Below are 25177 nucleotides of genomic sequence, written 5' to 3'. Positions count from 1 at the left end.
AGACAGCGGCGCCAGGCAAGGCGACACCGGCACCACCGAACCAGGGACCGCGACGAGAGGGCCTTCGAAGGAGGGGGCCGCCACGGTCATCTGCTGCCTGTGGATGTCCGGGCTGTTACGGGACGCTGGCTGGAGACCTGGGCAGGCCGCGCAATTGATTTTGTTGTGTTATATTGCATTGTATGGTTGTGGGGGGGGTTAAGGGCTGTCGTCACTGTCAGTGGGGGGAGGCATGGGGAGACTTAAATGGTCCATGGAGGAGGCAGAACCGAGGACGGTATTTTTTTTCTCCGGGGGGGGGGGGGGGTGATGTAGGGGTGTCAGGGGAAGGATTTCCACCAATAGGAGGGTTAGTGGGAGGGGTGATCGAGTAGATATAAGGGGAGAACGGGTGGGAAAGGGGGGCCTAATGGGCGGGAACGAGATTGGGACGGCTGGGGACAGGTGTGGATGGGAGAAAAGGATTAAAAGACGAAACCCCTGCAATCTTGTGTCGGCTCTCCTTTACACATTTAACGTTGTTCAAGAGTGGAAAAAGTTGGGGCTGAAACTTATCTCAGCTTTTAACATGGGGGTCAATGGGAAAATGACGATCGTTTCATGAATTTTCACTTACCGAGCAAGTTTCGTGGAATGCATCTCGCTCGTTAAGCGAGACACACTTGGAAACTGAAATATATCCCAGTACGTCAACCAAAGATGCGTTCCTAAGAAAATATTTTCTGATTCAAAGCCTACTAAAATAACACTTTTCAACATATACTAAGATATTTTCATACTTAAATATGGAGAAAAACTAGACAGGGATTAATAACACACTGCATTATAACTTGAAACTGCCATACACGTGGTTGTGAGGTGTTGAGGTTGGGGGCTGACAGGGAGGGTGGGGGAGGGGCAGGAGGAGCGTATTCCTCCCCCTGTTGGGGAGTACTGTACCTACAGTACGTACAGTTCAAAGCATGGTGGTACAGTAGTTTGCACTACCCGGCTTGTCAACAACACGTGGTGAAGCTACAAATGGTGGCGGCCAGAATGGCCTGGAACGGTATTAAATGCACGAACGTACAAACGACAAAACGCGCATTTAGTTTTAAAAAATTTCACCCCACCAAGATTGTACAGCAAACCCTCACAATTCGCGAGCGTTACGTTTTTGAAAACGCTCGCGAATGCAGAATTCACGAATGCAGAAACCTCGTTCCAATGGGGAAAAATGGGGTGACGTCCCTAGTACGAGCGATAATTTGGAGGGCGGGGGGGGGGGGATGGTAAATGTTTAATAAGAATGATAATAAGTAAATAATACATTATAAAAGAACAATGTGTTTTTATTACGTTTGATCATCATTTGACAACGATGGAGGTGGTGGTGAAGAATTCAGGAGGATGACTCCCTCGGGAGATGGCAGGTGTTTGGGGAGCACTCGCCGCATACACTTTATCCAATTGCATTCGCCTTATTTTTAATGGACCTCACAGTCGACTCATTTACACCAATATGTATAAACGAATAGACTAAGTACGTATAAAGTCAAAATGCACAATAGCGAGTATAGAGCGGGATTGCTGCAAGTGCTGAGGACTAAGCGGGCAGCCGATGAGGCGTGCCAAATGTTCGCAGTTTCCAATGTAACATTCTGCGCATACCTCCCCGGTGTCGCGAATAGGGAATCGGTAAACATTTAGTAACTCACGGATATGCGAAACTCGCGAATCGAGAATGCGCGCATAGCGAGGGTTTACTATATAATTTAGACAAACGAGAAATAAAAATGTGTTAATTTATGACGAACATAATGAATCACCGTAAATTAAATTAACGTGTATCGGGGTACATCTGTATCTCTCCATCTAAATCAGTTCAAGCCTCTCGTATCTCACGTGACTTCTATGTTGCCACCTCAGAAAGTAAAATAGTTTAGAAAAGTAGGATGAGCAACGGTGATTGCAATATGATGATCGTTAGAAAAACAGAAACACGATTATTGTGGATCTAATATGTGATATATCGTTATATCGCAGCACCCGAGTATGGGTGTTGATGAGATACTGAATGTCGAAACCAGTCCAGAGTGTGCATGTATTTTACTAATTCTGCTGATAATGAGCACTCCCAAAAGTCCATGAGACCAAAAAGTTGGAGAAAAAATATTTTTGTATATAGAGAGAAAAATTTGGGGACATGTATTTCGCAGGGTCCATATCCCACAGAGAGGGTACACATGGCAGCTCACAAGCATTGGCTCACTATAGCCTAACTATTCTGATGATGAGACACTGTAAAAATTGGCTCAGCGTGTTCATCTATAGAATTAGTTAAGCTAAGATGCACTCCATCAAGGACAATGGGTCATGTAAAACAACATCGTGGAGAGACAAATGGTAGAAAGGCGGCGTTCATATTCTTGGGTCTTTCGGTAAAGTCACATAGATAGGTTCAACGAAAATAACAAAAAATAAACAAAAACTACGTTTCAATCGCAACACAAGCAATCGTCATCAGGAGAAAAAATATCGGGAAAGCTGCTGAGGCAGGATGATTTAAAACATCCTGCCTCAGCAGCTTTCCTGCTATTTTTTCTCCTGATGACGATTGCTTGTGTTGCGATCGAAACGTCGTAGTTTTTTGTTATTTTCTTTGAACCTATCGATGTGACTTTACCGAAAGACCCAAGAACATGAATTCCTGCAGTCACAAAAGCTTTAAGTTCAAAGGAGGCGTTTATAATTTCGGTACCTCTCTCACACTGTGCACCACGGCCCACAGTAGGAAGATTCGCGAGGACACGTGGAACGCCTTGAGCGTCACACTCGACGGCACGATGCCTGGGGGCAGAAAGCGATAACAACAAGCTGGCAGGCCGTTCTGTTCAGGGAGCCTCCGTGTTATTCAGGAACAACTGAACGCACAAACTCGTGCTCTAACCGGCAAGAACACGCTTGGCGGTGGTTAAAGCAGCATAACATTCCCTTTAAAAAAACTCCCGACCTCTGTGAAAGTGTTTCATTGTCAATCTCACCCGAAATGATACAGATGTGGTTCTTGGCGTTGGTTAGCCATGCTAGGTTTTCCTTGTGATTGGTTCAGAAGTGTGCATCGAGTCCCTCGAAACGGAAGAACACGAATTGTCAGTGAGTGCATTACTCACCGAAAAAGGAGTAGAGGACCTGCCAAGGACAGCAAAATTCCCAATTAGAGACGTCTACTGGGACGGCGAGTTGCGCGCTGTGGTGGTGCTGTGCAGCGCCCCCTTCTGCATTCGGGCTGTCACCGCGTGCGTTTCCGCACAACGTCCGACGTTACGCTTTAGTTGCTGAAGAAGCTCCCAGCACGTGGAGTAAAACTCAGAATAATCACGACAAACCCACACGCTGTAAATCCGATAACACGTGGGAGCGCGATGAGAGATTGGTTTGATTAGGGTTGTTAAATTTCTATTTAAAGCTTTCGTGACTGCAGGGATTCATCTTCTTGGTTCTTTCGGTAAAGTCACGTAGAAGGGAAGTAATAAAATAATAAAAATAAAACATAATAAAATAATTCTCACGACGTTTCGGCCACAACGCAAGTAGCCGTCCTCAGGTGAAACCAGGTCTGTCGAGGCGACAGCGTCTGAATGAAACAGCACACGTGCTTGGAGCATATATATAAGCTGGGTTGGAAGGGGGGGGGGGAGGAGGCGCCTTGACAAAAAAATTTGCATATCAAGAGGAATCCAGCATACCCATGGGAAATGCAGGTATGTGATTAGTACTACTTGTGTAAGTGTAAATACATTATGCAGGATTAGCAGCATCCAAGGGAGGGGATATGGGAAATGCAGATATGTGATTAGTGCTACTTTGCCCGTGCATGATGCAGGATTAGCAGCATTGGGCATCAACTCTTCAAACTCATCAGAGAACTCACACGGGCGAGAAGCCATTCCTGTGCCCTGTGTGTGGGAATGCATTCGCACAATCGTCAACTCTTCAAGACCATCAGAGAACACACACGAGAGAGAAGCCATTCCTGTGCCCTGTGTGTGGGAAGGCATTTGCACAGTCATCACATCTTCAGAGTCATCAGAGAACACACACGGGCGAGAAGCCATTCCTGTGCTCTGTGTGTGGGGAGGCCTTTACACGGGCATCAACGCTTCAAACTCATCAGAGAACACACACGGGCGAGAAGCCGTTCCTGTGCTCTGTGTGTGGGAAGGCATTTGCACAGTCATCAACTCTTCAAGAGCATCAGAGAACGCACACGGGTGAGAAGCCATTCCTGTGCCCTGTGTGTGGGAAGAAATTTGCAAACTCATCAAATCTTCAGAGTCATCAGAGAACACACACGGGCGAGAAGCCATTCCTGTGCCCTGTGTGTGGGAAGGCATTTTCACAGTCGTCAACTCTTAAAAGGCATCAGAAGGTCCACAATGATAGAAAACTGAAATCAAAAGATGAAATTCAAGGTCCTGCAATGAGTCCTGAAGAAGTTTCCACCTTCGATCCCATGCAGTTGGATCCCGAGAGATGGCTGGATGTCATAGAGTGTGTGGTGCCACAGCGACGGGGCCGCTCTGCCGAGCCAGGGAGCTGTGGGGGTCGCTGGCCCCCGAGATCCCTCCCTCCATCTTCCCCTATTCCGTTTGTTACCCCACCTCCCTAATACCCGCTAGGGTTTCGCCGGCCTTCGAACGCGACGCCCTTACCATACGGCTTCACGCAGCGCTCCCACGCTGCAAGCATACGTGCGCACGGCATCATCAATCAAACGCCATACTCCCCCTCTTTACGCCGCTACATACAGCTCTCGCACGCTGCGAGCGTGCGCCCGTCTACAGCCCTGGGCGGCACTCACTCAACACTGACCACTCACGTTAGGATCGCGCACCTGTATCACACACGGAGTGAACACACGCGACACCCACCCTCGCGCCGCTCTGCGCAGCGCTCCCCCGAGGCGAGCCGCAGCACTACACTCACCCCTGACTACTCGCGTTATGATCGCGCACCTGTATCGCACACGTCGTGAACGTGCGCGAACACACATACAGCTCCACACGCGATACCCACTCTTGCGCCGCTCTATCCGCTCACGTTACGATCGCGCACCTGGGGTACGCCGATTACGCACGCCGAGAGCTTACGCAAGTAACGAGCACACGCAAGCGGGGCACACGCCGACACAACGACTCAAGCCGCCGCCGAGCGCGCGAGACAAACCGTACAACAATGCGCAGCCGATTACGCGCTCGAGCCGCGGGGTCGGGGGTCCACCACCGCGCCGCACTTTACGCAAGTAACGAGCACACGCAAGCGGGGCACACGCCGACACGACGACTCGTCCCCTCCCCCACTCGCGCGTGCACGTCAACACAAGTATCGTACAAGGACGATTCTCCTCTCACACGGCTGCGTAGTCACGCCAACACACAAAAGTGCTCTCCCCGGGAGTTAACCCACACACCTCCGTACCCGCACAATCGTACAGAGACCACGGCCTTTACGCATACAACGACCACACACCCGCGAATGCAGTGCACGCTAATACCACGTTCAAAAACACCCAACAACACGGTTCCGTTACTACGCTCGAGATTTTATTAGCCCTTGTTAACCCACCGAGCCACCCGTGTGTGTGTGCGGGCCAGCAAGGCGCTCCTAACCCACTCTTTGGTGGCGTGCAGCCCTACTCTATGCCGCGCTCTCTGCTAAACCGCTTTCCTACTCGTCCTTACCCCGAACTAGCCCTCTCCCACGGATCCTACTCTCCGCTCTGAGGTGTTGTAAGGCGCGCAACACGATACCGTCTGTAGTCCCTGGTGACCTTGCGGCGCTCAGATCGTCCTGCAGACAATCTAGCGGCTCGCCCGATGACTCCTTCGTCGCCGACTCCGTGTCCAAACTCCAGAAGAAGAGACTTCCCTACTGACCCTGCGTTTTCTTTTAAACTATTCACATCAAAAGCTAGGCGCCCCCGTCCCGACCGCCTTGGTCTCTCGACCAATCCTGAGCCTAGGATTTCCCGCTCTTTTGCGATCCCGCCGGCCTTTGACCTTTCGACCAATCAGTCGTCCCGGGTCCTGATCCCAGCTATCTGCCTTGCTGACCCGTGTTTGTGTTTGTATGCGTTTCTAACTGCGGGGCTCTCTGAGCTCGCCGTGGTCGTGCGATCTCAAATCCGCCCACGGCGCCGCAGTGTTACTTGGCCTGGGAAGGGTCCTGTCCAATTCCCTGGCCCTGAGAAACCGTGGGGTAACCCCCCTAGGGGGCCCTCGGGTGAAAACTCAGGGTAGGTGACCCGACCACGAGGCCCTACGTGGGTGCGGGTGCGTGTTTATGTGGGGGGGGTGATGGGGGGCAGTGCGGCGGTGGAAGCCGGGCGGCTCCCTGGCTCGGCAGAGCGGCCCCGTCGCTGTGGCACCACATAGCCCCCCGGGGTGCCAGTCCCCGTCCCGGGTTGACTGGAGCACCTCGCCTGGGTTGCCCCCACGAGGTATCGCCGCGGGGTCCGCGGGATTCGCCCGGCCCTTGTGGCTGGCCTCGGGGGTGGCGGCTCCGTCTCTTGGGGCTCCGGCGGTGGTCTCCTCCTCCATTCCAACGGCTCCCCTCGGTCTCTGGCACCTGCGGGCTGGGGAACAAACTCAGAGGCGGTGGGGTTTAAGGGTCGCCGTCCTCGTCGCCCCCGGCCCCGCCCGGGGCCCCTCGGAGCCCGGGGCTCCGTGGGGCCCATATACTGCGCGAGGCCCCCGGGCACGGGGGGTGGGGGGACCCCGGGGTTTCGGGGTACTTGGACGGCGGGGCTCCCCCCCTCGGGGGCTGCTCGCCACGGCTTCAGTCGGCGGATGTTGACCACCATCTCCCGGCCCCTCTCTCCTCCCTGAATCAGCACCGTCCATGGTGAGATCTGCCGTCTCACAATCCAGGGTCCTCGCCAGTAGGTGGTCAGCTTCCCCACCTGTCCGGCACCGACGCGGGGAGTGTACAGCCACACCTCAGAGCCCGCAGTGTAGAAGGGGGGCTCCATACGGGGTCGGGCACCCTGCTCTTGCCGCTGGTGCGCGGCCTCTCCGTGTGGGTAGGCTCGGCCCCTGGCCCCTCGCAGGGTCTCCAGCAAGTGCTCCACGGGGTGGCTCCCTTCCTCCCATTGCGGCGGAGGGACACCGAACAGCAGATCTGCGGGCAGACGAGACTCGCGACCAAACATCATTAGGAACGGGGTCTGTCCTGTAGATGTGTGAACGGCGGTGGTGTAGGCGAACAGGGCATAGGGGAGGTGTTCGTCCCAGTCCTGTTGATTCGCGGCCGCCATGCGTTTAAGCTTCCCGGCCAGAGTCTGGTTCATCCTCTCTACCATCCCGTTCGCCTGGGGGTGATACGCCGTGGTTCGGTCCTTCTGGATCCCGAACTCTCGGCACAGCGCCTGGAATAGTTCGGCCTCGAATTCACTACCCTGGTCGGTAATGACTCGTTCGGGGATCCCGCACTTAAGTACGTAGTTTTCCACGAAGGCCTGGGCCACTACGAGGGCTGTTTTATCCGGGATAGCCACCGCCACGGGGTAGCGGGTGAAGTACTCCACCGCTACGAGAATATATCGGTTGCCCCGGTGGGATCGTGGAAAGGGCCCCTGCAGGTCGATTCCGACCAACTGATTCGTCCGACTGACTCGGAACGGCCTCAGGGGTACCTGGTACCTCGCCGGCTTTTGCCCACACTGCTGACAGGCCCGGCATCCCTGCACCCAGGCGGCCACATCTTGCGCCAATTTAGGCCAGAGATACTGGCGACGCAGAGTCTCCCGGGTGCGCCGTTCCCCATCATGGCCCCCGAGCGGGTGGTCGTGTACCAGTCGTAGTAGTTGGGGTCGCACATGGGCGGGAACGCAGATACACCCCGGCCGCCCAGCGTCGGCCAGTTCCCTCACCACCCCGTTTTCTACACACAACCGGGCATACAAACCGCTCCAGGGCCCTGGTAGTGCATCCTTCTTCTCTCGCAGTGCCGCCTCCACCGCCGCCAGATCCGGATCTCGCTGCTGGGTCTGTCTCAGCTGCTCGTCGTTTAGGCCCGGGAAGGCGCAGCCGACGTCCTCCTGGATCCGTCCGATCGGGTCCCGAGCCGCGGGTCCCGCGCTTGCCGGGCGGTCGACGGAATCCTCAGTGCCACCTGTGAGGATCTCTGTGGCGCACACTGCACTCTCTCTCGCTGGGGGGGGGTCAGTGGCCGCGGCCTCTCGGGGGTCCGTTGCCTGCCGGCAGCGTCCCCCCGTGAAACACGGACAGGCCTCCTCTGCCCTCGTCTCGGCGTACACCGTGGGTCGCCTCGACAAGGCGTCCGCGTTTGCATGCGTCCGGCCAGCCCGATACTCGATTTGCAGGTTGTACTCCTGCAACTGCGCCAACCACCGGGCCATCTGCCCCCGCGGCTCCTTGAATGTAAGAAGAAACTGCAGAGCATAATGGTCAGTGCGTACGCGACATCTCCTGCCGTACAAATACGGCCGGAACTGTTTGCATGCGAAAATCACGGCGTACAACTCTTGGCGTGTCACGCAATAGTTCAGCTCGGCCCCACTCAAGGTCCGGCTGGCGTACGCGATGACTCGTTCCGTCCCATCCTGTACCTGTGACAACACCGCGCCCAGCCCGCTGCTGCAGGCGTCGGTGTCCAAAATAAAATCGGTGGTAAAATCGGGGAAAGCAAGGGTGGGGGCGTGGGTGAGGTGCTCTTTGAGAGTGGTGAAGGCCGTCTGGCAGGCCCCCGTCCACTGGTAGGGGTGCTTAGGGGAGGTGAGTTGGGTGAGAGGGCGTGCAATCTCGCTGAATCCCTTTACAAATCGACGATAATAGGTGGCGAGCCCCAAAAATGATCTGATCTCTGTCAGATTCCTTGGCCGTGGCCACTCCACTACGGCGCGTACCTTCTCCGGATCGGTGTGCACGCCTGCCTCGCTGACGCGATGCCCGAGGTACCCCACCTCGCGTTGTGCGATGTAACACTTACGTGGCTTGAGCTTGAGATGAGCTGCTCGCAGTCGCTGGAATACTTCCTGCAGCCTGGACCAGTGTTCGGACAGCGACCTACTGAACACTATTACGTCGTCCAGGTAAATCAGGCACTGTTCCCACTGCAAGCCCCGCATCACCAACTCCATCAACCGCTGGAACGTCGCGGGCGCGTTAGTGAGTCCGAACGGCAACACTCGAAACTCAAACAGGCCCATCGGGGTGGTGAATGCTGTTTTTGGCCGATCCTCCTCCGTCATCTCCACCTGCCAGTAACCGGACGCCAGATCGAGGGTGGAAAAATACCGCGCTCCTGCGAGACTGTCGAAGGTGTCGTCGATGCGTGGGATGGGAAAAGCGTCGCCGAGGGTGACTGCGTTCAATTTTCGGTAATCAACGCAGAACCGAGTCGATCCGTCCTTTTTCGTTACCAGTACCACCGGGGCAGACCAAGGGCTCGCGGAGGGCTGGATTATGTTATCGCGTAGCATATCCGTGACTGCCTCTTTGATCTGGGTCCGTTCAGGCGCGCCCACTCGGTATGCGGGGAGTTTGATGGGTCGGGCTGCACCTGTGTCAATTTGGTGCTTGACCAGGTCAGTCCGGCCCACGTCCGAATCGTGCTCACTGAACACGTCGGCGTACTCCCGCAATAACCCGCGCAGCTGATCGGCCTCCCCCTTAGGTAAGGCTGCCCAAGGCACATGTAACGCATCCTGCAGTGGAACAATCTCGGCTCGGGGGGTCGGGCCGACCCGCCAGGCCAGATCCTGGCTGTCCTCGGGGCGGCCAGGGTCCTCCGCCCAGAGTGCGAACACCGAGTCGTTCGAGTGGCGAGCGTGCAGGGGATGTACGGTGGCTACCGGGGTGCGTCGTCGTATCATTGCCGGGGTACTGTGTGGGTTAAACACACGTATAAACAGCCGGCCCCCATCTGCGTTTACCAGTGTGGCTGACCCTACCACCCCGTATCGCGATGCCAACTCCGGGTGAGGAGTCAGCATTACCTCGCCCGATGGTCGGTGGGTTGGGTCGGTGGAGAGGGTTGCCACTGGCACCAGCATCTCGGCGAGAGGCCCGATGGTGACGGCCGACACCAGCGTAGCGGCCACGGGTGTGAAGCGTGGGCGATTCGGCTCCTGCCCTAGGAACGGAAACCGCTCCCCGCTGCCCTCCACCGTAGCGCATCTTTGCCGGGGCTGTACGTTAAGTCCCAACTTTTCTAGGAGGTCCGTTCCTGCAATGCACTCGTGGCACAACACACTCGAAACGTAGAATTCCTGGGTGCACACCTGGCTGCCTATGCGGACCTCTAGGGTGGCTCTCCCTAGCAGCCCCATTCCGGCTCCGCTCGCCGTGTGCAGCGCGCGGTCCGGGGCCTGCAGGTGACGCACGTCGACCCCGATCGCGCTGCAGTGCGCTGCGCTCACGAGCGAGGCCACCGCCCCCGTGTCCAGCAGGATACGCACTCGGTTTACCTCCCCTTCCACCAGCGACGTGGCCCCCGTGATCCCCGCCACCAGCTCCCGCAGCCAGTCGCCAGGAGTCACCGTTTCCGTGGGCGTTGTTGCTGGAACCTGTGTGGAGATCACTCGCTCGCCATTATCACTACAGCTTGTTTGTGTCGGGGCTACGTCGATTTCACCCCCCGGTGGTCCCCTCTCTAGGGAGGCCTTAGTGTTTGACCTTAGCTCTTGTCTAGCTCGGGCGACCTGAGGACAGTCCCTCCTGAGATGCCCTCGCCGATCGCACACATAACACGCCCGGGGAGGGGTGGCGGCTCCGTAGTGGGCTCTCTGCCCACTCCCTCCTCCCCCAGTGCGCTGCTGCTCATACTCTGCTTCTAGTCGGGCTATTCTTCCAGTTAGCCCTCCTACCGTGGAGTCTAGTTCCCCCATCTCGGATCGGATGGTCTCAACGGAGGATTGCAGTTTGGTCATATTCTCACCTACGTGGGTTACCCTCTCACCTACGTGGGTTACCCTCTCACCTACTTGGTTTATCATATCTCCCATACCTGCCTGTAACCCAGCTACCCACCCCGGAGTTGTTTCGCTGGGTCTCTGGGGCTCCCTTGCCCGTCCCCTTACTGCGGTGGCGAGCTCCTCCTCCTCGTCCGAGAGTAGGCTCGCTACGGCGCACTCTCGTCCCAGCCCCCGGAGCTGCGCGCGTTCGCTGTGAATTCTTTCACACTTACGTGCGCGCTCGACAAGGGTGTTAAAGGGAAGACGTGGGCAGCTCATGTCTGGCTGCCACCACGCCGTGCGAGACAGGTACCGCTGGATTTTCTCGGCAGCCAGTCCCTCAATAACCTCAGTTGCGTACCCCGGGCGTGCGATTTTTGTTAACTCGCGCACATCCTCGGCGTAATCACGTAGATCTTCGCCAGGTTGGCGACGGCGCGCCTCTAAGGCCGATTTTGCTTCCTCCTCGTCACGCGTGCCAAAACGCGGATCGAGTCGGCGCATCAGCTCCTCTAGCTGTGTCTGTGCGCTCGCGGGTAACGCTTCTACAAAATCGGCTGCCCGCCCATCAAGATTCATATTAAGTTGACGTACTGCCTGCGCGTCCGTCCATCCATTAATTTCCTTGGCCCCTAAGAGATTGCGGGCGAATGCCTTCCACGAAGGGGCCCCCCTGCCGGTAAATATTAGTCTTATTTTAGCGTGAGGTAACGCTGGGGTCCGTACCCCACTTCTGACACCAATTTGTGGGGGTCGCTAGCCCCCGAGATCCCTCCCTCGATAATACTAACGGCCGGACTAACATCATCAATCGCCCCCCTGCTGCTAAGCGAACCGCCGCTAGGCTCCTCACCCATGGTGTGGGAGCCGTCACCCGAGGATTCCCCTCCACCGCGGGTCCGCGTAGCAGGCATGGTTAACCACGTACGCGCACACCCACACACCGCTCTGCACGGCACTCACCCAACACTGACCACTCACGTTAGGATCGCGCACCTGTGTTACACACGTCGTGAACGGGCGCGCACACACATACAGCTCCACACGCGAGACCCACTCTTGCGCCGCTCTGCGCCGCGCTGGCCGCTCACGTTACGATCGCGCACCTGGGGTACGCCGATTACGCACGCCGAGAGCTTACGCAAGTAACGAGCACACGCAAGCGGGGCACACGCCGACACAACGACTCAAGCCGCCGCCGTGCGCGCGAGACAAACCGTACAACAATGCGCAGCCGATTACGCGCTCGAGCCGCGGGGTCGGGGGTCAGGGGTCCCCCACCGCGCCGCACTTTACGCAAGTAACGAGCACACGCAAGCGGGGCACACGCCGACACGACGACTCGTCCCCTCCCCCACTCGCGCGTGCACGTCAACACAAATATCGTACAAGGACGATTCTCCTCTCACACGGCTGCGTAGTCACGCCAACACACCAAAGTGCTCTCCCCGGGCGTTAACGCACACACCTCCGTACCCGCACAATCGTACAGAGACCACGGCCTTTATGCATACAACGACCACACACCCGCGAATGCAGTGCACGCTAATACCACGTTCAAAAACACCCAACAACACGGTTCCGTTACTACGCCCGAGATTTTATTAGCCCTTGTTAACCCACCGAGCCACCCGTGTGTGTGTGCGGGCCAGCAAGGTGCTCCTAACCCACTCTATGCTGCGCCCCCCGCTAAACCGCTTTCCTACCCGTCCTTACCCCGAACTAACCCTCTCCCACGGATCCTACTCTCCGCTCTGAGGTGTTGTAAGGCGCGCAACACGATACCGTCTGTAGTCCCTGGTGACCCTGCGGTGCTCAGATCGTCCTGCAGACAATCTAGCGGCTCGCCCGATGACTCCTTCGTCGCCGACTCCGTGTCCAAACTCCAGAAGAAGAGACTTCCCTACTGCCCCTGCGTTTTCTTTTAAACTATTCGCATCAAAGGCTAGGCGCCCCCGTCCCGACCGCCTTGGTCTCTCGACCAATCCTGAGCCTAGGATTTCCCGCTCTTTTGCGATCCCGCCGGCCTTTGACCTTTCGACCAATCAGTCGTCCCGGGTTCTGATCCCAGCTATCTGCCCTGCTGACCCGTGTTTGTGTTGGTATGCGTTTCTAACTGCGGGGCTCTCTGAGCTCGCCGTGGTCGTGCGATCTCAAATCCGCCCACGGCGCCGCAGTGTTACTTGGCCTGGGAAGGGTCCTGTCCAATTTCCTGGCCCTGAGAAACCGTGGGGTAACCCCCCTAGGGGGCCCTCGGGTGAAAACTCAGGGTAGGTGACCCGACCACGAGGCCCTACGTGGGTGCGGGTGCGTGTTTATGTGGGGGTGGTGATGGGGGGCAGTGCGGCGGTGGAAGCCGGGCGGCTCCCTGGCTCGGCAGAGCGGCCCCGTCGCTGTGGCACCACACACTCTCATCACATCTTCAGAGTCACCAGAGAACACACACGGGCGAGAAGCCATTCCTGTGCCCTGTGTGTGGGAAGGCATTTGCACAATCGTCATCTCTTCAAACTCATCAGAGAACGCACACGGGCGAGAAGCCATTCCTGTGCCCTGTGTGTGGTAAGACATTTGCAAAGTTATCACATCTTCAAGACCATCAGAAAACACACACGGGCGAGAAGCCATTCCTGTGCCCTCTGTGTGGGAAGACATTTGCACACTCATCACATCTTCAGAGTCACCAGAGAACACACACGGGCGAGAAGCCATTCCTGTGCCCTGTGTGTGGGAAGGCATTTGCACAATCGTCAACTCTTCAAACTCATCAGAGAACGCACACGGGCGAGAAGCCATTCCTGTGCCCTGTGTGTGGAAAATCATTTGCACAGTCTTCAAAACGGAACAGGCATCAGAGGGTTCACGATGATAGGAAGCTGAAATCACAAGGTGAAATTCAAGGTGCTGCAATGATTCATGAAGATAATTCCACCTTCGATCCCATGCAGTTGGATCCCGAGAGATGGCTGGATGTAATGGAGTGGCTCGAGGATCAACCCGAGAGCTAGCGGTGAATGAAATATAATGTTGCATGCGGTTGTACCTATTAAGCCGTCTTGAGTACTTTTGTGTGTAATTCTGACCCTTTAGTTTTACAGTTCGTTTGAGAGTTTCTTGACGTGCAGGTGGTGATTTTTGATGTTGTCTGATTACTTGGTGAAGTGGTATGATGAGCAGTGGTTGTGAGATGATTCAATTCCGGGCAATATTTTAGTGTTTAAGTCTTCCTGTTGAGCTAAAGTTGGAATGCATCTGGAGTTAGATATTTACTCAACATTTTAAACGGGTTTTTTTTTCAAGTATAAAGCTTTTACACTATGAGACCTCCTTTACCAGTGGCAAAATATAGTAATAGGTTTTTACCCTTTAAACTGGTACAAAACTGACACCTTTATACAAGGCATCATGTTTGCAATAACCACAACACAAGCAGTCAAAATGCAAACAAAAAGAAACAACAAAGATGACGCCAAAAGGCCTTTTGGCGTCATCTGGTCCAACACCAGTGGAAACTACGCTCTAAGAAAAGCTGTCTTGGGTGTGGACCAATCAACTTCAAGGACAGTGCACATCATTATCATCATCATTAGAGTTGTTTCTTTTTGTTTGCATTTTGACTTCTTGTGTTGTGGTTATTGCAAACATGATGCCTTGTATAAAGGTGTCAGTTTTGTACCAGTTTAAAGGGTAAAAACCTATTACTATAAGTATAAAGCTTTTTTTGGATGGTAATAATCTACTTTAGGATGTACATTGATGACGCGTTCGTTGGATATATGGCCTTGACTTCAACATATACACACAGCGAACAAACGTGGTGAACTAATAAGGACATCATGGGGAATGATACTTTAACGCTTTGGTATTCCTGGAACGGAAATGGTTTGCATTGTACTGGAAATGTGCGAACATAGGACGTAATAAATATTCCCTTCTAGTTTTGACGTAAAAATGATTGCAGATGAATTAAAACGTATTTTTAACAAATGTTTGTCCGGTCTTTATTTTATAATGTTCCTAGCAAAAACATGTTAAGAGAATTTCAGGTGGAGGATCTCCATCACACAAGTGTGCCCTTAACCGGCAGCATCTTGGCTGTCTACACGATTAACACGTGTTCCTTGAGGGGAAAGGTCCCCGTAGTTAATCTTTCATCAACGTACCAGTCCCTAATTCCGAAGTATGTCGGGGATAAACTGTACTTTATTACATGTAAACTGTAATACTATAAACTATAACACTAAACATTAAACGATTATAAACTAGTGTTTTAATTTTTAACCATTTAAACGGAGGTAAGGTATTATAATATCATTAGAATCACAGTGTGGTCGTATAAGAATCGCTAATATGTATGTATAGTGTACGTGCAAGGATCGGATAAAAATTATTACAATTACAACATGGTCATATTACAATCACGATTTTCACTGCTAGATGTCATCGAATAACAAATGACGGAATATATTTATATAAATACACGCACAAACCCATTATAAACTCATGAGATTATGAATCGTTACAATTATTATAACAATCACAAATTGTGACAAAGCGAAATTTCCACAAGCAAAACACCACGCTCACGTGACGAATTCTTAAACAAACTGCAACACTCAAGTGACAGAACTCAACAAAAAACGCCGCAATAAAAAAAACAACATCAATAGGCAAATCCTAAAAACAGACAACACACGCACGTTTGTAGCTGTTAGAAGAAGACAACACCTAGCACCTTCAACTAAACACATTATACAGCCCCAAACAGCCAACTCGTAAATGGGGCGGTATATGACAGCCTTCGCTGCTGTCGACGGGGCCAAGCAGCGAGTGTTTAACTCCATTGTTTCAGAATCCGTGTCATCTCCCGGCCACAGCGCCTTAGCCAAACTACATCTCCCCAACAAGGCAGCCTTCCCTATGCTGTGTATCTTAGCAGCATATTTACGGACGCACTTGAAGATAACAATTTCGTCTAGAAAAGGCAGGCGACTTGTTCTACCAACACAATTTAAAATTTCTATCCGAAACAAGTATGAGTTCATTCATGAGTAGTATTCACTAAGCCCCGATTGCACTAACCTACACACAGTTATGATTAATCAAAGTAAACATTAGTCGCTCATCCCAGCTCAAACATGATCATAGCAATTATTTCCAAATCGAAAACAGGGCACGTCCACAAACTCTCAAATTGTAAACTCACATTTGGAAACTCTAACATTATAAACTCTAACAATATAACCTTAAAACTATGAACTATACATTGTAACGCTTTAAAATAACACTACAAACTAGTGTTATAGTAAACTATAATGTTGTGAACTCTAACAATATAAGCTATGAGCTATACATTATAACACTATAAAATAACATCATAAACTAGTGTTACAGATTAGAACACCGTACATTGAAGTGTGATATTCGAATCTCATTCGAATTCTTAGCTTCACACCGTGGTCCTCTAAGAATCACACTATGCTCGTGAGTATGTAACATGTATGCATGTAATATGGACGTGCGAACCAAGGGTGGAATATGTGAAACGGAAGGTGCAGGATCAGGATGGGATTAAAATTATTTGAATAACACTTTGGTGGTATTAGGATCAAGTTGTCTACTATTGGATGAATGTTCCATCTCAATGGCATCAAATAGCAATATTCAGTATGAATATATAAATTAATCGAACAAACCCAATTTAAGCCAGTGCAATTATGAATCGTTAAAATTGTAATTACTCCAAACTCTTTTATTTAGCCTTTAACGCGGTTTCAGACCCCAGGCGTCACGATGTCGCAACGACGACGACGAGACAGCAACCAGCCAACACAGCCCTAAACCTCGTTCCTCCCCCTCTCTCATTCTCGGCGTGAACCTCCGCCCACACTTGGTCTCGCCTTCCCTCCACGAACTCTCTCTATCCTATTGTCACCACTTGTCCCTTAGTTGATGCACTGTCTTTACATCACCCACCTCTATGACCTCTACCTGACGCCGTCATGGGCGGAGCAACTTGGGGGACATACCCGGTGGCACCTTTAGGCAATACAACCATGCCCTGTCCCCCACTGCCCATGGAATCACGTGTTCCCGTCGCCCGAGTTATTTTCATTGGCGGCTTGCGCTCTGGTGGGGAAAGGTCCTTGTTATGAATCATTTCGCAAAGTTCAGGTCCAGAATACCGAAGTATACCGGGAATCACCTGCACTTAAAAAACATGTAAATTGATAACACTATAAACAATAACACTAAACATTAAACGACAAAAAATTATCAACTGGTTTTATAATTTATAGCACCATAAACGGAGGAACGGTATATAAATCTCATTAGAAGTATTAAAATCGCACTCTACACATATGTATGTAAATTATCTGTTCGGTCGAACCGGGGGTCGGATATGTGAACTGTGGGGGGTACAGGGCAAGAATCGAATTCAAATTTTAGAATAACAATATGGTCGTATTAGCATTTTACTGTGCTTGAATGTATGTTATGTGCAAATGCAAATCGTTAGTCGTAAATGCGAGGGAGGGATTACGATGTGCACGTTTAATCCAGTGTTAACATTTATTTTAGCATCATATTTAAGGACACTGTTGTTGATAAGAATTTGTCTACTCGATCAACAAAAATTAGTACAATGTCGGTCATACAGGAGTGTGATTTCATTCGTGAGTAGTATTCACACAGCCCCGATGACACTAACCTACCTAAAGTTATGGTTAAACAAAGTAATCTTGAGTGACTTAATTCTCAGCTCAGACATGATCATCGCAATAATTTCCAAAGACGTGTGGGGTCCTGCGAGGGCAGGTCCCCACTCGGAATCGGAAGTAGCTGCGTCGCCCTCGAAATGTGATGTTGCTGCTGTTGTTGTCGCTGCTGTTGTTGCTGCTGTAGTTGCTTCTGTTGCTGTAATAAACGCCGGGAGGTGGTGTTCCGTGATGGGATGACGCCTTTGATTAAAGCCTCTGATCAAACTCACCCGATTGACGTACGTGATCGTCGCATTTGATCAACTCTGATATTGTATACTCTCACATGTTAAGCTCTATCATAGTGAAACATAATATTATAACCTATGAACTACAACCTATTCATTGTAACGCTGTAAAAGAATATTACCTATTGGGTTTCACTCCCTCGTCGAGAAGGCCGCTCTCTTCATTTTCTAAAGTTACACGCTAATTTCTCTGCACAAGTTGCTCCGCCCATGGCGGGGTCAGGTAGAGGTCATAGAGGTGGGTGATGTAAAGACGGTGCATCAACTAAGGGACAAGTGGTGACAACAAGATAGAGAGAGTTCGAGAAGGGAAGGCGAGACCAAGTGTGGGCGGAGGTTCACGCCGAGAATGAGAGAGGGGGAGGAACGAGGTTTGGGGCTGTGTTGGCTGGTTGCTGTCTCGTCGTCGTCGTTGCTATATCGTGACGCCTGGGGTCTGAAACCGCGTTAAAGGCTAAATCAAAGAACCCTCTGCAGTCTGAGTCCGGAGTCATTACAATTGTAACGATTCATTATTTCAATGGCTAATATTGGTTTGTGCGATTATTTTATACATTCATACTGGATATTGCTATTTGATGCAATTGAGATGGAACATGCATCCAATAGTGGACAGCTTGATCCTAATTCCACCAAAGTGTTATTCAAATAATTTTAATCCCATCCTGATCCTGCACCTTCCGTTTCACATATTCCACCATTGGTTCGCACGTCCATATTACATACATACATGTTACATGCATACATGTTACATACAGACATATTACATTCATGCATATTACATACAGACATGTTACATACTCACGAGCATGGTGTGATTCTTAGACGACCACGGTGTGAAGCTAAGAATTCGAATGAGATTCGAATATCACACTTCAATGTACGGTGTTCTAATCTGTAACACTAGTTTATGATGTAATTTTAAAGCGTTATAATGTATCGCACCAAGCTTATATTGTTAGAGTTCACAACATTATAGTTTACTATAACACTAGTTTGAAGTGTTATTTTAAAGGGTTACAATGTATAGCTCATAGTTTAAAGGTTACATTGTTAGAGTTTATAATGTTAGGGTATTAAATGTCAGTTTACAATTTGAGAGTGTGTGGACGTGCCCTGTTCTCGTGGGACCCGACACGGATTTGGAAATAATTGCTATGATCATGTCTGAGCTGGGATGAGCGACTAATGTTTACTTTGTTTAATCATAACTGTGTGTAGGTTAGTGCCACCGGGGCTTAGTGAATACTACTCATGAATGAACTCATACTTGTTTCGGTAGAAATTTGAAATCATGTTGGTAGAACAAGTCGCCTGCCTTTTCTAGACGAATTGTTATCTTCAAGTGCGTCCGTAAATATACTGCTAAAATACACAGCATACGGAAGGCTGCCTTGTTGGGGAGATGTAGTTTGAGTAAGGTGCTGTGACCGGGTGATGACACGGATTCTGAAACAATGGCGTTAAACACTCGCTGCTTGGCCCCGTCGACAGCAGCGAAGGCTGTCATAAATCGCCCCATTTACGAGTTGGCTCTTTGGGGCTGTATGTGTATAGTTGAAGGTGCTAGATGTTGTTTTCTTCTAACAGCTACTAACGTGCGTGTGTTGTCTGTTTGTTAGGATTTGTCCATTGATGTTGTTCTTTTTATTGCGGCGTTTTTTTGTTGAGTTCTGTCACTTGAGTGTTGCAGTTTGTTTAATAATTCGTAACGTGAGCGTGGTGTTTTGCATGTGGGAATTTCTCTTTTTCACAATTTGTGATTGTTTTAATAATTGTCACCATTCATAATCTGATGAGTTTATAATGAGTTTGTGCGTGTATTTATAGAAATATATTCCGTATTTTGTTATTCGATTACATCTAGCAGTGAAAATCGTGATTGTAATATGACCATGTTGTAATTGTAATAATTTTTATCCGATCATTGCACGTACACTATACAAACATATTAGCGATTCTTATACGACCACACTGTGATTCTAATGCTTCTAATGATATTATAATACCTTACCTCCGTTTATATGGTTATAAATTAAAACATTAGTTTACAATCGTTTAACGTTTCGATTTAAAGCTTTCGTGACTGCAGGGATTCATCTTCTTGGTTCTTTCGGTAAAGTCACGTAGAAGGGAAGTAATAAAATAATAAAAATAAAACATAATAAAACAATTCTCACCATGTGAGAATTGTTAAAACATAATAAAACAATTCTCACCATGTGAGAATTGTTTTATTATGTTTTATTCTTATTATTTTATTACTTCCCTTCTACGTGACTTTACCGAAAGAACCAAGAAGATGAATCGTTTAACGTTTAGTGTTATCTTTTATAGTATTACAGTTTACATGTTATAAAGTACAGTTTATCCCCGACATACTTCGGGATTAGGGACTGGTACGTTGATGAACGATTAACTACGGGGACCTTTTCCCCTCAATGAACACGTGTTAATCGTCTAGACAACTAAGATGCTGCGGGTTAAGGGCACACTTGTGTGACGGAGATTCTCCACCTGAAATTATCTTAACATAGGAACATTATAAAATAAAGACCGGACAAACATTTGTTAAAAATACGTTTTTATTCATCTGCAATCATTTTTACGTCCAAACTCGAAGGGAATATTTATTATGTCCTATGTTCACACATTTCCAGTACCATGCAAACCATTTCCGTTCCAGGAATACCAAAGCGTTAAAGTATCATTTCCCATGATTTCCTTATTAGTTCACCACATTTGTTCACTGTGCGTCTATGTTGAAGTCAAGGCCATATATCCAACGAACGCGTCATAAGTGTACATCCTTAAATCCTATATCTAAAGTCGATTAATACCAATCAAAAAAAGCGATATACTTGAAAAAAAAACTTTTAAAATGTTGAGTAAAGATGTACCTACAGACGCATTTCAACTTTAGCTCAACAGGAACACCTAACGACTACAATTGAACCCTCTCACAACCAGTGCTCATCACACCACTTCGGCAAGTAATTCTATAACATTACAAACCACCACTGTGCACGTCACGAAACTCTCACAAAAACTGTAAAACTAAAATGGTCAAAATTACGCACAAAAGTACTCGATATGGCTTAATAGGTATAACCACATGACATAATATTTTTTCAGTCACCCCGAGCTCTCGGTTTGATCCTCGAGCCACTCCATTACATCCAGCCATCTCTCGGGATCCAACTGCATGGGATCTGTGTCTGTCGTCTCTGTCTCTCTCTGTGTTCCTCTTGTCTGTGTCTGTCCGCCTGTCCTGTCTGTCTGTGTGTGTCTATCAGCGTCTGTCCAACCGGAGTCAACGACTGTCAGTAACAGCAGGCACCCGTTCAACTCCCACGGCTACACGCCACTCAAACTTGCTCCCAACACACAAAGATCCCCCGTATAGCCTTAACAGACTGTAGGGGCAAGTGCTGTTAGCGAGCACCTATTAAGGGTGGGACGGCACACGAGGGGGTGGGTGGCCAGCACCACGCCCGGCCGCCTTTGTCTCCCCAGTGGTGATGTTGACACACCGCACCGAGTTCTCGTTTGAGGCTGAGTCGACGTAGGGGAGGCTCAGGACCGGTTCGGAAAGTCGTCACTGGAATGGAACTCGGCTGGTCGGTGCGGAGCGCAGCGCTCACCACGACACTGCCGCTCCCCTTCTTTCAACAAACTTGAACTCTGACCCCGCCCTCTGACGTCGCCGCTCAGCGTGACCTCATCGGCGTCCAATGCCAGGGGGATGTGTACCTCTAGTGACGTCATGTCATCCACCACCACGCTCTTGGGCGTGACGTCACTTCTGTTCGGCTGCTGCCGATATCTGTCCCAGTGCCAATCCTTATTTGGGCAAAGCCACGCCCGGTAACTGGCGGCTCATTAACATAATGAATTCGTGAAAGTCGTCGCGAGTTGAGAGCCGCTCATTGTGGGAGGAGAGTGTCAACTTGCCACGCAAGTGACGTCATGTCACCTGCTGCCGCGTGACGTCGCGAGGGACCAGGAAGTTGTCGCTCCGCCCGTGCACTGAAAAACGAGGTGAGAAATTCTCATCGCGGTTGTGGTGGTGGTTGTTGTGGTGGTAGTTGTTGTGGTGGTTGTTGTTGTTTAATGAGGTAGAGCCTCGCTCTCTCTCGTAGGGATGTCAATTGAGTATCAGCGAGCATGGAAGCGATGTCCAGGTTGGAACTTTACAACGCGGGGCCTTGCCTCCTGCCCTCACCTGATCGCGTTTGCTTCAATAGCACTGGTCAAAACACTTTATCTGGCATAAGGTATTCCAACGGGTTTAAGGTTATTTTGGGGTGCTGATTCCAAATCTGGCATCAGTTTTTGTCTATCACAGGTTTTTGAGATAACAAATATTTCATTTTCAATAAAAACAGCAAAGTTATGCTCCTATACAAATAGCTAAACAGACATCCATACAAGAATAAGATAAGATACAATATACAATAATAATGAAACAAACATTTAATGAGCCCTAGCACAAAGTTGTGAGAGTGACTGCATATAAATTTGAGTGAATGCATATTACCATGTAAAAATTGAATTGTGAAGATAAGAAAGATATGTACAAAAAGGTCATTCACAATGGTGATGTTACATCTGCCTAAACGACCTCTTCTTTGACGATCTCCGATGTACAGCTTGTGGAATACCTCTCATCAAGGACCAGCAATAATCTGCCGTCATGTTTGAGTCCCATCGGCCTTGGTAACGTTCTTCCATAACTTTAATGTCTTGATGAAAGCGTTCACCTTGCTCTTCGCTCACGTGACCCATGTTCTCTGGAAACTGGGCCAAGTGACTATGTAAGTAGTGAACCTTGATGCTCATTCTACATCCAAGTGCTTGGAAACTCAAGAGCAGCTCCTCCACAATCTCTCGATAGTTGTCCGCTTTCCTGTTCCCAAGGAAATTCCGCACCACATCAGAGAATGCATTCCAAGCTCTAGCCTCTGCCACAGTCATTGTTGTAACAAAGTGTGTATCCCTGATGAGTGTTCTTATTTGAGGGCCATCAAATATTCCTACCTTTTTCTTCTTGGCACTGAGACTTGAAAAGGTTGAACATATATAGCTGAAGCAGTCTCCAGTGTGATCAAGAGCTTTGACGAATTGCTTCATTAACCCAAGTTTTATGTGCAGTGGGGGAAATCCAATTTTATTCCTATCAACCAGAGGCTCATTTTTGATGTTCTTGTCACCAGGCGTCAAACTGATTCTTGGTGGCCAGTTCTTTTTAACCCAGTGTTCTAATGTAGCCCTACTGTCCCAGTAGCACAGGAAACAAGGGTATTTGGTGTGACCTCCTTGCTGACCCAGCAGAAAATTAACCATTTTCAAATCAACACAAATTAGCCATCCATGAACATGGTATTCCAATCTATCCAGAACAATCTTGATGTTGGCATACTCTTCATTCATTTTACAGAGTATCCTATTGGGATTGAATCATATATATTTCTGTTGTGAAGTAACACACATTTCAAACTCCTTTTACTACTGTCAATAAAAAGTCTCCATTCACTTGAATCATATGCGGGCAGTCCCATATTGAGAAGAAGCCCTTCAACATCATTACAATAAACAAGTTGACCATCTGAAGGAAGTACTTTCGCAGTGCTGCTTCTCTGTTACGATAAAAGGAGACACTAGTGCCAGGTCTGAGTAGTCTTTTTTCTTGCAGCCTGGAAGCCAACAATTCATCAGACTGCTTTGACAAATACAAATCTCTTACAAGATCATTCAATTCAGGCTGACTAAACAAAGACATTTTATCAAAATCTGCATCAGATGGCGTACTAGCAGTCGCCGCCCACTTCGCGGGCGGTGTGTATGTGCTTGGTTGGTGGGGAGTTGAAAGTGGCTGGACACAATAGACATGTTTTAGTGATTGTTTTATGTTTATTTTTGTGAGGTTATATGAATTTTTATGAGACGCTCAATCGACAATATTAAAGAATGCAACTTATTCAAATATAGAATGCAACTTATTGAAATATCTGGCGATACACGATATTCTTCGTGTACACTCCGTCTTCCTCCTCGTCGTCAGGTCCCTCAATAAGCGCCTTGATGTTGGATTTTGCCGTGACTCGCGATAGTGCCACGTACAGTTGGCCGTGCGAGAAGCATGGCGTTGGTAGATATAATCCCAGGTTGTGAACAGTTTGCCCTTGCGCCTTGTTGATGGTCATCGTGAATGCCGGGACAATGGGGAACTGTTTGCGCCAAAGTCGAAATGGGAAGTCTTTCGTGTCCAATTCGCGGCGGATATGGTTGTTCTCAAGCAGCGAGTCCAAGACCAAGTGTGGGTACTCGGAAAGCTGCGGGAGGTCGGCAAAGTCCGACAGAGCCATCCCACCTGCCGTGAGGAACTCGTGAAGGCTGTGAAGGGTCTTGAACTTTACCATTTCTTTTATTTTCTTTGATGCTGCTAATCCTGCATAATGCACGGGCATAAGTAGTTCTAATCACATACCTGCATTTCCCATATCCTCTCCCTTTGATGTTGCTAATCATGCATAATGCACGGGCATAGGTAGTACTAATCACATACCTGCATTTTCCATAAATATGCAACATTCCTCTTGAAATGTAAATTCTTTTGTCAAGGCGCCCTTTCCCCCCCTTCCAACCCAGCTTATATGTATATGCTCCAAGCACGTGTGCTGTTTCATTCAGACGCTGTCGCCTCGACAGACCTGGTTTTCACCTGAGGACGGCTGCTTGCGTTGTGGCCAAAACGTCGTGAGAATTATTTGATTATGTTTTATTTTTATTATTTTATTACTTCCCTTCTACGTGACTTTACTGAAAGAACCAAGAAGATTTACCATTTCTTCTTTGTTGGTCAGCTGCGGTACTGGTACTCGTAATCGCGAGCTAATTCGTCATAGAATTTATCCCAGAGAGCCTTCGTATCTGCTGGCATGGAATACAGCAGAATCGTAGCGAAGAGTTGACGAAGCTGGTACGGCATCTGAAAGAGCGAGGCTTCTTCCAGACACGCAACCCATTCGCGATCGCTCTCAAGGTAGCCTGCTCGCATGGCTGCTTCCAGCGGTTTGTTTTGTTTTATTTTATTCGTAACGCACCATCCATATGCGCTCCACCATCCACCATGCCCTTGCATCGCAAAGACACAGCTCCGGTGTGCGTCAGCGTGTACGCCATCCACAGTGACATTGGTCAGCAATTGC

The 25177-nt window shown here is 49.7% G+C and overlaps 1 protein-coding gene across 1 annotated transcript in view; it reads right to left on the bottom strand.

Annotated features, from left to right (window-relative positions):
• LOC144737846 (very-long-chain (3R)-3-hydroxyacyl-CoA dehydratase 2-like) overlaps window positions 1-22754 on the bottom strand; it is a 40000-nt gene extending 17246 nt beyond the window's left edge. The window contains exons 1-4 of the mRNA XM_078620717.1: window positions 22730-22754; window positions 21943-21995; window positions 3153-3171; window positions 2741-2829 (exon numbers count right to left, since the gene is read on the bottom strand). Of these exons, the coding sequence (XP_078476843.1) occupies window positions 2741-2829; window positions 3153-3171; window positions 21943-21995; window positions 22730-22754 (186 nt within the window). The remainder of the gene's footprint in view (window positions 1-2740; window positions 2830-3152; window positions 3172-21942; window positions 21996-22729) is intronic.
• Between the last annotated feature and the right edge of the window lie 2423 nt (window positions 22755-25177).

This window comes from Lampetra planeri, chromosome 74, assembly GCF_965212315.1.
Source record: "Lampetra planeri chromosome 74, kcLamPlan1.2.h2, whole genome shotgun sequence".
Taxonomy (NCBI): domain Eukaryota; kingdom Metazoa; phylum Chordata; class Hyperoartia; order Petromyzontiformes; family Petromyzontidae; genus Lampetra; species Lampetra planeri.
This window is presented reverse-complemented; position numbering and strand designations above follow the sequence as displayed.